This window comes from Ursus arctos, unplaced genomic scaffold (assembly GCF_023065955.2).
Source record: "Ursus arctos isolate Adak ecotype North America unplaced genomic scaffold, UrsArc2.0 scaffold_1, whole genome shotgun sequence".
Classification (NCBI taxonomy): Eukaryota; Metazoa; Chordata; class Mammalia; order Carnivora; family Ursidae; genus Ursus; species Ursus arctos.
In genome coordinates, this window is record NW_026622763.1 from 77,282,269 (window position 1) to 77,296,210 (window position 13,942).

Genomic DNA, 13,942 nt, shown 5'->3' on the forward strand with positions numbered 1-13,942 from the left:
AACGCCGGGATCACGCCCTGAGCCGAAGGCAGACGCTCAACCGCTGTGCCACCCAGGCGCCTCGACCTAGTACTTTGTTTAATCAACTATTGGATCTCTTATTTTTCTCTTGCAACAGGGAATTTTCAGACAATTACTGTATTTGGCCAAGATCCAAATCCAAATCCAGAGTCAGCTCTGAACCCCGCACTAATGCATCACTGAGCTGATTATATAAATGGCAATGTGCAAAGACAACTTTTCAGAGAAGCCACAGTAAAGAGGTTTCTCATTGAATAAATGGTTTCATTTCTCTTTGAGTAAAGGACGCAAGCTTTAGATGCAAGGAAAAGAATTTTACTTCCTGCAAACATTCATTCATTAAATGGTTAAGAATTTTTTAAAGAGGGGCACCTGGATGGCTCCGTTGGTTGAGCATGCGACTTTTGATTCTGGGGTTGTAAGTTTGAGCCCCACACCAGGTGTAGAGATTACTTAAAAAAAAAACTTAGAAAAAAAAAAGAAAGAAAACTAGACAAAAAAAGATGTATATTGTGAAATGATATAATGCCACAAACAGATGCAGTGCTTCCACTTCATCCACCTACCCTTCCTTTCCCAGTCAAGCCATTTTGGTTTCTCCTGCCTCCCTGACCACACTGAATCCTACGTGTATAATCAACCATACTCTTGTCTGTACCCTAGCTTCCCCCATCCCTTGATTTTCCCCCACTTTTATATTTTCTGTTATTCAGTCCAGGATTTTCACTCATCTTGATTCTAGGTTGCAGAGCTGCTTGAAAAAAAAAAAAGTTACTTAGTGTTTCAAAACTTTCAGCAGGTGCAATTTAATGTTTACAGGCAATCTTCATATAAGGCCTGGAAAGTGAGGAAGGAAACTTAACTCCTATTGAAAGCCAGACCTGTGGAATAACTGAGTATTTAAATCAGTCATTCAAACTGAAAGTTCCCAGAAAAGCAAATTTCACTAAGACAAGGACGTAAAGTCTAAATGCCTACCCTAGAATCATGACAGCAAAAATGGGAGAGGCCTACATATACATGAAAGACATCTGTGCTAAAAATCAGTTTGGCCAGAGAGAAGAGAACGGCCAGGAGTGCTCGCATATACTGGGACAGTCATGGTGTCATCCTGAGATCTTCACTTCAAGGCAGGGCTATCCAGGGAGTAAAATTAAGCGGCTAGCATTTCCCAAATTCCAGATGCCTGTGGCAAACGGACGAAACAGCTCCGCATTTCTCTCAAGGTAAAACATATCACATATAGGAATTTAAATAATAATCAAAGAGCAAAGTTCTTTCTTTCTCGGTTTCCGTACCGCTTAAAACCTCGCTTTTGTCCCTAAGAAATCTCGCGACACTTGCTTTCTTTCTCTTTCCCCCACCTCCTCTCCTTCCCCCTCCCACCCGGTTGGCGGGAACATAACGGAAGCGACGGCAAGCTATCTGTCGGAAGTGATGTCATATCCCAGAAGCCTAGGAGAAGCGCGTTCTGGTGTTCTACACACAGTGCAGTTTGGAACGCTTAGGCAACGTGGTCTGATTCTTTGCGAGAAGCCGTGCGCGTTTGTGCTCGGCCTGCTGCGGCCTGACAGGCCCTTGGGGGCCAAAAGTTTGGTCTCTTTTCACTGGTGGACGAGCTCGCGGCGGGCCGCGCAGCGCCCTGACCCGGCCTCACCATGTTGGTGCTATTTGAAACCTCCGTCGGCTACGCCATCTTTAAGGTAAGTTGCAGATTGAACCGTTGGAGAGGCAAGGCTGGTGTTGGGCAAGAGAGGACAGGGAAAGACGAAGGGGAGGACGAAACTGCTCAGGATCGCGTGGGAGCCGTTTGTGTCCTCCTCCCCTGAAAGTTAGGGGAAGGCTTTGAGCCTGGGAGGCGCGTGTTTCGGTGAACACGTGGCCGCGCCGTTTGGGGCGCCTGGTTCTGTGTTAACAGGATTTGGCCCGGTGAGATAGATGGGCAGGAGCCTTATTAGAATTTCACAGGTAAAGTTATGGAGTTGGGGTTTACTCTGAGTGTTTTTGAGAAATGATTGAAAGCTTTTAAGCAGAGGAAATGACCTGATATAAAGTTGTCTCTTAATGAAGTTGCTTTCCTGTGTGGAGAATAGATTACAGGAGGCAAGAAAGGAACCAGGAATATTTTTGCGTTAATCAAGACAAGATGAAATTGCTTGGGTTAAGGTTGGTATGGGGGGAAACAAATACCAGGAGAAATTTTGAAGGTACAACTGGTGGGATTGGCTGATGAATGGAGAATGTATGTTCTGGGTTGAGTAAGTGGGTACGTGTTGGTGGGGAAGAGAAGAAAAAACGAGGTTGTTGGAGGCTTTTCGGGGGGAAAATACTAAAAAGGTCCAGTTTGGGCTGTGAAACTTGCGGTGTTGGTTAGACGTGGAAATGCAATCGTCGTTTTAAGTTTCAGACCTAAGGGAGGAATCTGGGCCGATGGTGATCAATTTGAGATTTGGTTGTCTTAATAGGGAAAGTTTGAAATTTAAAGATTATCAGCCCGGAGCTGATTGAACAATAGGACATTAGTGTAGTAGGATACTATTGAGATGTTCCAAAGAATGAGGTAAACTGAGTGCTATCCATGTGCCAGCACTTTTTCTGAGCTCTACAAATGTAGCAACGAAATACAGAATTTTCATGTGTATGCTGATACGGTGAAAATGCTGGATAAAATGTGTATAGTATGGTTTTGTGAATCAAGAACCATGTATGTGGTATGAGTGCGGAAAATCTGAAATCAGCATTCCAAAATGTTGATTTAGAGGAGCTTTTAACTTTATTAAGTTTTTTTTCAGACATTTGAAAATATAGTTCCATTTGCACTTGTTACATTACTTAATATTTTTAAGAGAAAATAATAAAAGCCAAAAGCTAGCTTTGCTTATTTTTTTCTCATTGGGTTTGTCTGTGAATGCAGTAGTAGAAATTTTAAGGGACTGTAAAAGGCTTTACAGCCTGGGAGTGTGTCTATTTTACTTTTCCCCAGCTTTTTGCAGTCTTTTCTAAATTCTTAAGTAGAATTCTGCACATGCCCGCAAATTTTCTTAGCCAGCATGGTTTATCATATTTTGAATTAGTGTGTATGGATGAATTTTATCTAAGTAGATTTGCAAACACGCAGGAGGTAACTTTTTAGGAGGAAGTATTCTAAAACTGGATTGCAACTTGCACAGCTGTGTAAATTTTACTAAAATGTATCAAACTGCACATTTACAATAGGTGGGCTATATAGTATGTAAACTATACCCAATAAATGAAGCTGGAAAAACTATACCCAAAAAATGAAGCTGCACGAAGAGAGGGAGGTGCAACTGCACAGTCCACTGGTTGGCCCTGATGGTAGGAAGGAATTGGCTTAGCAGTTTTATGGTTTCTAGCCCTGGGTCATAAAATATTCGGTCATGTCTCTTGCTGAACTACTGATTTCTTTTAATGACGAGTATTCTCCATAAAAATAGTCTTGAGTACTCTGTTGCCATTTTTAATGGTATTCATTTGCAAATTACTGTTTAAAATTATTGTGGTTTATGGTTTAAGTAACGTAAGAGAAATAACTAAAGGCTTGAATACATTGAAATAATGATTCAGTTCCAAATATTTCAATTAATAGCAGTTATTGTTAATAAAACAGACACAGAAAATGTTCTGGAATTAGTGGTGGTTGCACAATTTTGTGAAAATATACTGAAAAGTAAGTTGTGCACTTTAAAAGGATGAATATTATGGTGTTTATATATTAAACAGATCTATAGTACAAAGTTATTAGCTCCTTTTCCCATAGTCAGAATTCTGGGGTATAAAATTGAATTGGTTGCATTAAATTCATGCTTTAATGGGAGTGCTTTAAGAACTTTTTAAAACTTTTAACCTCAGGTCATAGTAAGGAACACATTTTATATCATCTAGTGTACATATATGCACGTATAAAGAGTGATTCGGAAAGAATTAAATACTTTGTAAAAAATTCGTGGATGTTAACAAGGTTATATATGAATGCAAAGACAGTACTAAGCAAAGAATATTGTAGAAACTCAGCTTGTGCCCCTGTATCATGGGGCATACATAGTAAGACTAAGGGCACGTCTTCTAGTTTTACTCATCTCAGACCTTTTGTAGCTGTGCTGCCCAGTGTGATTGCCACTAGCAATCTGTTTTAGCCATTTAGCACTTTACCTGCATTGCTATTTAAGCACTTGAAATTTGGGTAGTAAAGCTGTGGAAGTGAATTTTTAGTTTAATTCATTTAAATTTTAATAGTCACATTGTGTAGTGCGGCTATGTGGTGTACTGTTGTGTGTTCATTTCCTCAAGGCCTGGAAGAAGAGATTTCTTTTATGTGTATACCAGAGTTCTTGTATAATATGATTACTGAGCAGTATGTTTTTCCAGCTTCATTTATTGGGTATAGTTTACATACTATATAGCCCACCTATTGTAAATGTGCAGTTTGATACATTTTAGTAAAATTTACACAGCTGTGCAAGTTGCAATCCAGTTTTAGAATACTTCCTCCTAAAAAGTTACCTCCTGCGTGTTTGCAAGTCAGTCAGACCCAGCTCTAGGCAACCACTGTCTGTATAATTTTGTCATTTCTAGAAATTTCATGTACATGGAGTAATAGTTTTTTGTGTCTTACTTTTTTCACTTAGCATGCTTTTGAAGCTAATGCATGTTGCACGACATGGAGTAATAGTTTTTTGTGTCTTACTTTTTTCACTTAGCATGCTTTTGAAGCTAATGCGTGTTGCACGTATCCTTTTTGAATAATTCGCATTTGAAACTATTCCACGTCATCCTGTACAACTCACAAGTTTAATAAAACAGTACTTACCCATTTTGTTTGTGAAGTAAAACTAAAAAAAGTTAGCATTAAATGTTTAAATAAAACATAGGAAATCTCAAAGTAACCAATTAAGTGGAAATTAGGGACACTTTCGATATAGTGTGCTCTTTGCTGTTTATGAATTTCATGCCTGTCTGGAATAGAGGAGGATACTCCAGGAATATCTGGCATGCTCTAGGATGCATTCATGTTTGTGTTTTACTCTTTATTGTGAAAAATTTCAAGGAGACAAATAGAAGATTATAAAGAACGTCCATGTACACCATCGACAGACCCATTTGTGGGTCCTCTATCTCCCATTCCCCTCCCCACATTGTTTTGAAGCAAATCCCATCTATTTAGTTTTATCTGTAAACAGGTATGTGTCGTGAGTACACGGTGAAGGCACAAACACATGTTGTGTCTTTCCACAGTGTCATCTCTCCCCCAACCCCATGTCAACTTTATTCAGTTTCAAAGCAAGTTAATATATCAGAACGCAGAACTCCAAACTTGATGACATTTCACTACCTGTTTAACTTGGCTTCTTACTCATCACAGAAAGCAAAGCACAACACAAGTTACACAACAAGACAGAAAAGGGAAGTTGGAGGTAGGAAGTTAATGTCGTCTTCCATTGCACAGTTGAGATAAGGCCTGGGTCTGGTCTGGGTCAGCTCACAGCACTAGTTGCTTATTATGTCCGGCAGTGGAGGATCGATCTCTCTCTCTTTTTAAAGATTTTTATTTATTTATTTGAAAAAGCGAAAGAGTGTGAGTGTGAGAGAGAGCGAGAGCACACACACATGTGTATGAGCCAGGGCAGGGGCAGAGAATGAGACTCTCTGGGAGTCTATACTTGGGAGCCTGACCTGGGACCCGATCCCAGGACTCTGAGGATCATGACCTGAGCTGAGGGCAGGCGCCCAACCGACTGAGCCACCCAGCCCCCCCCGCATCCTCTATTTTGTTCAGAGGTCAGTTGGGCAGGGCCTTTGGTGGCAGCTACCTTTCTGATGTGGTCAGCTGTGAAAGGGTCAGCATTTAACAAGGTCTTGACCATTTGCTGCAAAAATCTTTCATTTCCAAAGTGATTTATTCAGTCTGGATTGGCAAACCTCTGTTTCTGCTGGTTATCGTTTCTGATTGAGTCCTAGCCGGTGCTGGTTTGGCAATATTTGGTCTTAGCTGCAATGTCCTTGGTTGCTTGCATTACTCCTTGACATGTTACTGCTTGACAGGAGTGACTGCATCTTGGTCTCTATGGTATGGGTAAGATGAAGACTAGTTTTAAAACTAGCAAACAGTAACAGCTGTGCTAAAGATTTTAATGGCAGTAACTGTGCACCATTTCTACTTGGAAGTGGAAATAATTCCATCTTAATCCAAAATGAACTTAAAATGGATTTTGTATACAAATGTTTTCAGATTTCTCTGTGCGAAAATGAATGACTAAAATTTGAGGCGTATTTTTCAGGAAATGTAGCAGTTCTAATTTTATTTTGTTCAGACGGCCTTTATTAGTAATTTTCTCTTAAATATGTTGTAGCACAATCGGGAACATAGAGTAGCAAGGTTTTATTTGTCATAACAGTCTTTGGAGACCTTTGTGTAGTCATGAATGTTTCCATTACATTTCCTTTGTTACTTTAAGAATGCTGATAATATCTCTTGAATATGCCGATTGTTACCCAGATGTTATCTCCAAATATACTTGCTTTTCAACTAGAAAAAAATGTAAATTTTACGCATGAGTCATATCCCCTGTTCCGTACGTATCCTCTCAACAGTTCCTGAACTTTGGGTATGGTTAGTGGCATTCTCTGGACAAACTATTTCCAAAAGTCAGGACTGTTCTGTGAACTTCCTTTATCAGAAAATAAGAGAATTCATGTTTCAGTGCATTCATAAGATTTGCTGGAATGTCTTTGGATTCTTAAGTTCTCAGGCAAAATAGAACTGTTAGTGGCTTGTAATTTTTTGTGAAGATTTGAAAAAGAGAAAGAGTGAGCGTGGGGGGGAGAGAGAGACACGTAAATTTTTGTAATTTATGTTTGTAAAGATTTTAAGTAAACTCTGTGCCCAGTGTGGGGCTTGAATTTACAGCCCTGAGTTCAAGAATCACGAACTCTGCCAAGAGTCACATACTTTGCCGACTGAGCCAGCCAGGTGCCCCAGCTGGTAATTCTTATTTATTTATTTATTTATTTAATATTTGTTTATTTGAGAGAGAGCGTGTGTGCGCGCAACAGCAAGAGAGGAAACACAAGAAGGGGGAGTGGGAGAGGGAGAAGCAGGCTCCCCGCTAGCAGGGAGCCTGATGTGGGGCTCGATCCCAGGATCAGACACTTAATGACTGAGCCACCCAGGCACCCTGTAATTTTTAAATATAAACACTATGCTTTGGGATCATTTACTGCTCTTACTCTGGTTTCTGAGTTTTTTCGGTTTGATTTATTTTGACCAACTTTTCAAGTTCTGTAAATATATCAGTTCAGCTACGTGTGATTACATTTAAACAACACAACAAATCCTTAAAATAATCCTGCCATGCTCTGGCAGAAATTAAGTGCAACTTGCAGTGTCATATTCATGCTTTATCACAAAAATATATGCTAGACTATAACTGGGCAATAAATCTTACTGTGTAAATATTCTGTGATAATACAGATTTGATGAAATGTTTATCAGTATAGTTTTCAATTTATCAGCTGGGTTTTTCCCCCCATAAGACATGCATAATATGTATTTGCACTTTACTTCACCAAATTTAATGCCATTATTTTACACTGCAACTTAAACTTACATCCCATCAATTGTAAGGCATTCCAATTTCAAGATTGTTAAATATGGGGGACATGCATTTTAGGATTGATTCTACCCTATGTTATACTTGGGAAGTTGACTTACTACATTGGGTACTGATGAGAGTATAGGGAAATAAGTTTTATTAACTCTTGATTTAAGTGAAACTAATAGACTCTCTTGAAAGCAACTTGGTAGCATCTGTCAAATGTAAAGTAATGCATTTCCTATGTGATAATTAACTCCACTTCCAGTAAAATATGCCCTGTAGAAATATAACATATATACGTACAAAACTGTTTTCGGAAGGAGAATTAGGAAAATTTAGAAAAACCCTAAACATCTGTAAGGGAATAAAATGATGGTATATTCATACAGTTCAATTCTAGATTGTTAAAACCTAGAATTGTGTCCATGTTATGCTAAGTGGTACAGTATGATACCTAAAGGTATGTATACATAAAATGTTAAGGACGGTCAGAAAGCCTTAAAGAATATATATATACCTAAGTGTTAATGACTTTTTCATAGATTTAAAGTGTACCTTTCTTTTCTTTGCATTTTAAGTTTTCTTGTAACAGGATGTATCTTAAAATTGATGGTATTTTAGTTTTAGAGAAATCCATCTGTAATACTTTCATGTTAGGATGATTGTGGCAGTAAATAAAACTTACTACTTACTCTAGAAAGTAGGCAGATAAAAGTCTATCGATGTTCTATGAATATGATATGCTTTGTGAAGGGGTTAGTGGCTCCTTCAAAATAGGAAGTTTTCAACAGAGACCTCAACTGAATTCCATCCCATTATTAAATGGGCTACTTGAGCTACTAATTTGACCAAAAATTTATGGTGGGTAAGAAAATGGTTTGTTACTTCACTGAGAAAAATAAACTTCCACACTCTAATTTTGCATACGCAGTTGTATTTTGTGTATAGTTATGTATGCCTAAGCTATGCCATTTAAATAAAATTATTTAAAAATTTTTACAGGTTTTGAATGAGAAGAAACTTCAAGAGGTTGATAGTTTGTGGAAAGAATTTGAAACTCCAGAGAAAGCAAATAAAATGTAAGCCATCTTGAAACTAAGAATTTAGCAGTTAACATTTAGTTGGTGTTTGTTGGTGGTGGTGGTGATGTTTTTAAGATTTTATTTATTTATTTTAGAAAGAGAGCCTGCGAGTGGGGGGGGGGGCAGCAGAGGGAAAAGGACAAGCAGACTCCATGGTGAGCATAGAGCCTGACATGGGGCGTGATCCCACAACCCTGAGATGGCCTGAGCCGAAATAAGGAGTCAGACTCAGCTGACTGAGCCACCCAGGGGCCCCTGTTGTTGTTGTTTTAATCTCTACACCCAGTGTGGATCTTGAACTCATGACCCTGAGATCTAAGAGTCACATGCTCTATTGACTGAGCCAACCAGGGGCCCCAAGTAATGGAATTACTGAATAAATTGTAGTATATCTATAGATCTCCTATCGACTTGGAGAGAGATCAGTGGTATACCAAGGAAACCATGCTTCGGAATATGTATAACGTGATCCCATTTTTGCAGTGTTTTTGTATATCTCTATATGCATTTATGCAGGCATAGAGAGATGAACAAATGCCACTTCAGAAAGAAGGTGGAAATGGGGGTGGGGTGAGGCAGAATAAGATGAAATTACTACTTTTGCTAAAATCTTTGTGTTGTTGTGTGTATTTAAGGGACCCACCAGGGTTTTTGTTCCCTGGAAGGTAAGAAAATCTTCCTTAAAACAACACTATTTTAGACACAATAGAAGACAAGTTTGTATTTTTCAAGGGCTGTATGCTTCATTTGGCTGAGTTAACCTGGTTCATTGTTGTCAATGATGTATTCTTGTTGGAACTGAATATAAATGATCTAACTCAAATATTCGTCACTACCACTGAGACAACAATGAATTATGAATTAATGGTATATTTTTGTTTCAATATAAAATAATGTTACCTTGCCTATACCCTGTATGGGGGAAAGGGGGTAAAATAAGGGTAATAGGAATCAGATTTGATGATAAGCTATTTCTTAATGGCATTTGTACTAGATGGACAAATGATTGTTGTGAGATTCCTGACTTTTAAGAGGGACTCTTAATACCTTTTCTGAGGTCTCTTCTGTTCTCCATAATACAAGGATTTGTGTCCAGCTTTAAACAGCAGAGGTTATGTTGAAGCTTCGGCATCTTTCCTGTGGTTGAGATGTGGTATCAAACCTCTTTGCTGATGTTCATTTTCCTTCAAAACCTACAACCTCTGTAGTAGTCCAGACATTACTAACCTAACATTTAGAGAAACCGGTTATTTTAAGAAGAATTTATCTAACTTTGCACCCTGTTGCCCAGTGATGGGAAAGTTTATTTTGCTGGTGTGTGCTTTGGGAACAGTCCAAAACCTCTTTCCTAAATACATGGCGTTTGCACAATCAGTATGCCCTCATAACTTTTCTTTTTTTTTTTTCTTCTAGAGTAAAGCTAAAACATTTTGAGAAATTTCAGGATACAGCAGAAGCATTAGCAGGTAAAGTGGAAGACTAGCTTTTTGGGTTTTGTTTTTAATCTTGTCAGTTGATTATCCTTATCAAAAGATTATTTGCTTCAGTTGCCTGAGTTAACCTTATTCAATGTTGTCAATGATGCATTCTTTTTGGAATTGAATTTAAGTGATCTAAAACCTTATTCAATGTTGTCAATGATGCATTCTTTTTGGAATTGAATTTAAGTGATCTAACTCAAATTCGTCACTACCACTGAGACAACATTGAGTTAGCTTTTTTCACCATAGGGCTTGTTTCCCCCCCATGTGATGAGAGGTGAGAAGTGGTTAAATTGATCTCCCTGTGGAAACCAACAGCATAATGCTGAAGCACAATTCAGTAAAAGCTGTTCTACAAGGGACCAAGGTAATGTAGTCAAGTACACAGCTCTCTGATCATTTTAATCCAAGGGTAAAGTTGAGACTAGCCAGGATTCACAGTTGAAATAATAATAAAGCAGCTCTCCAGAAGTATACACTTTTAGTTCAGAAGAGCACAATATTATTAAAGGTTTTAGGAAAACTGATACGCTTTTGTATGTATGGTGGTTTTTTTTTTTTTTTTTTAATGCAAAAACTACACCTACGTTTAAGAGTTAATCTGAAGGAGGCATGAAGAAGGGATGACTCCTGTCCTTCAACTAGTCCTCCTGATGGGAGAACAGACAATAGGGTTTATTAACTAGGCTTGGCTTTTAGTAGGCAGTTGGTCTCAAGGTTTTTTTTTTCTTTCTTTCTTTTTTTTTTTTTTTTATGTTAGGGAAAACCAGACTGGATATTAAATTCTGCTTGTGGATTTTTCAGTTGCTTAAGTTCCATATATCAAATCACCCAACTGCTTGGGAGTATAATTTGAAAATGTAGGACCATAAGGAAGAATATGGCATATAATTAGGCAAGAATTTCACAGACCCAAATAATTTTGTTCATTAGCCCCAAGAGAAAGGGTAGAATTCTCTTATAAAAATTAGGAATGTAACTAAACATGATGGAATATTAATGGGCTGCCCCAACGTTGGCAGAAGAGTAGATGAAGGAAGACCCAAAAATGGGGCCAATTTTTTAATTTTTAAAAATAGTTCTAGGACTGCTTCATCAGTAAATCAGTAATTAAAGCCTCATAGAGCCATTAAAGCACAGCTATGATAATTTTTGCCTGGATTTTTTCTTTCTTCCTTCCTTCCTTCCTTTCTTCCTTCCCTCCCTCCCTCCCTCCCTCCCTCCCTCCTTCCCTCCCTCCTTTCTCTCTTTCTTTCTTTCTTTCTTTCTTTCTTTCTTTCTTTCTTTCTTTCTTTCTTTCTTTCTATAATCTCTGCATCCAACATGGGGCTTGAACTCATGACCCCAAGATCAAGAGTCACATACTCATCCGACTGAGCCAGCCAGGCACTCCTGCCTGGAGAATTTTTTAAAAGATCTATTCATCTCAGCTTTAAAATTATATGGGTAGAATTTTGTTAAGACCCCAAGTGAGATTGTGTTTGCTGTTCTCCAACTGGGGGGCGGGCATTTTTCACATAGTCTGATTTGAACTTCTGCTGGAGTTGTAAAGTGCAGCAGCCCTTATCCCAAGTGGCTTCTTTTGAATTCCTTTTTGCATATTACCTCTTTAATCTTTTGAGATGTTTCTGACCAGTCCTTATTAAATGGATAGATCCAATTTCTACCCAAACATGGAGCAGGTTTTTACTATTAATCTAATATATTGATCATGTAGTGGTTGCCAGGTTTTGTACCCATCATTTCAAAATTGTTGTTAAATCCTTGAAGCAGTTTTGTGGGATAGATGTTAATCACTGTTGATAGGAAACTTGAGGCTTGAGGGACATCTCCTTTTCCTCCTGAGCTCTTGATATTCCTTAAAATAATGTAAATTCCTTAAAACCATTCTCTCCATGGTAGGTGAGAATTTAAAGTCAACTCCAGCCACCACCGCCCCCGCCCCGCCGTTCTACCTGCCATGAGGGCAGAGACTACATTTTTCTTCACCATCAAATTCCAGGATTCTAGCACATAAATATTTTGGGTAAAGAAATGAAAGTAGTGAGCTCTGTCTGCCTTTTCCCATCTGTTTTTACCAGAAACCCAATATCACCTTATTAAGAGGGCAGTCTTTCCTGGGAATTAACTTCACACTCCCTGTTACAAACTGAGTGGTTATAGATACTGTAGTATGCATTTAAAAACCCCGTAGCCTAAGAAACAGTCTGATGGGTTGTGATATCAAGAATTTATATTGGGGGGGCACCTGGCTGGCTCAGTCCGTAGAGCATGAGACTCTTGGTCTCAGAGTTGTGAGTTCAAGCCTCATGTAGCTTACTTTTTTAAAAAAAGGTCTTTGGGGTTCCTGGCTGGCTCAGTTGGAAGAGCATATGACTCTTAATCTCAGGGTCATGAGTTTGAGCCCCGGCTGGGTGTAGAGATTACTTAAATAAATAAACTTTTAAAAGACAAAAATAAAAGGTTGATCTTTTTTTTTTTTTTTTTTTTTTAAGAATTTAAAGGTTGGTTAAATACCCAACTCTTTTTTTTTTTTTTTTAAAGATTATTTTATTTATTTGACAGAGATAGAGACAGCCAGCGAGAGAGGGAACACAAGCAGGGGGAGTGGGAGAGGAAGAAGCAGGCTCATATCGGAGGAGCCTGATGTGGGGCTCGATCCCGTAACACCAGGATCACGCCCTGAGCCGAAGGCAGACGCCCAACCGCTACGCCACCCAGGCGCCCCTAAATACCCAACTCTTGGTTTCAGCTCAGGTTATGAGATGGAGCTTGTGTCGGTGTGGAGTCTGTTTAAGACTCTCTTTCTCTCCCTCTGCCCCTCCCCCCTGAGAAAGCACTTGCTTTCGCCCTCTCTCTAATCTTTTTTTAAAAAAAGAATTTATATTGATCCTAGAAGTTAAGATATACCGTTTGTATGGAGAGCTTTGTTTTTACAGTCTGATTTTCAAGTTGCTAGTCTTCCAAATACTATAGAAAAATTTGGTACTGTCTCGCTCTCTTTCTGGCAATTAATAAAATATTTAAAAGAAAAAAAATTTGGTACCAGCCTATATTGGATGAAGTGGGAAGATTACTAGGGGATGCTGAAAAGTGGCTAGTGAAGTAGAGAGAAGACTCAGTTTTCCCTTTACTTTGTCACCATTTCTGCCATCTTTTAAAAATGTATATTATGAAAAGTAATTAACAGGCTTTTTAATAATAAAGGGAAGGTAAATGTAAATGTTACATCTAGAGAAATTTTAGCTTACAAGAAATTTTAAAAAAGGAAAACACTAGATTAAAATGTAAAAGATGATGTGGAAGACAGAACTAGAAGCTAGAAGTTGAATAAAAGTTTTTAATTATAAAAGATTAAAAATTTGAAAGACTGTAACTCTTACTAGAAAAGTGGGTTATAAGGAGTCAGTGTTGTACAATATGATATGTAAAAGATTATAACCTGAAAAAAGTAGCATGAGACTCAGCTTCTTAGAATGTGGTGACCTCTGTAAGAGCTGTGTGGTAGCTAGATGATTTTTGTCCTCACCTTTCGTCTTGCCAGATAACAGATGAAATGGACTTGTAACTCAAATGGATGGAGATGTGGTCAGGAGGAAAGAGAATGTACCTGGCTGATTAAGCATAAACTGTCTGGCCTTAGAAATTGTGGCCGGCTTCTTCCTGGCAGGCATACTTTAAATTTAGCCAAAACTCTGACAGATAGCAGAAGAGATGTTAGTCCACGTGGGTCCAGAGTAGGCCT

At 38.5% G+C, this 13,942-nt stretch overlaps 1 protein-coding gene and 2 non-coding genes across 4 annotated transcripts in view; all 3 read left to right on the forward strand.

The window, feature by feature from the left end:
- Positions 1-1,422: 1,422 nt before the first annotated feature.
- NOP58 (NOP58 ribonucleoprotein) overlaps positions 1,423-13,942 on the forward strand; it is a 29,634-nt gene continuing 17,114 nt past the window's right edge. Inside the window, exons 1-3 of one of the 2 annotated variants that reach the window (XM_026492159.4) lie at positions 1,423-1,724; positions 8,637-8,713; positions 10,130-10,182. In XM_026492159.4, the coding sequence (XP_026347944.2) occupies positions 1,680-1,724; positions 8,637-8,713; positions 10,130-10,182 (175 nt within the window). In that variant the 5' untranslated portion in view covers positions 1,423-1,679. Of the gene's footprint in view, positions 1,725-8,636; positions 8,714-10,129; positions 10,183-10,446; positions 10,565-13,942 lie in introns of those variants that run through there. The other variant, XM_026492160.4, reaches the window with a different exon arrangement.
- On the forward strand, positions 9,482-9,570 carry LOC113250925 (small nucleolar RNA SNORD70). The gene has a single exon (XR_003314257.1). It is a non-coding gene; the product is annotated as a small nucleolar RNA SNORD70 (small nucleolar RNA).
- Positions 10,341-10,427, forward strand: LOC113250926 (small nucleolar RNA SNORD70). Its single transcript, XR_003314258.1, has one exon. It is a non-coding gene; the product is annotated as a small nucleolar RNA SNORD70 (small nucleolar RNA).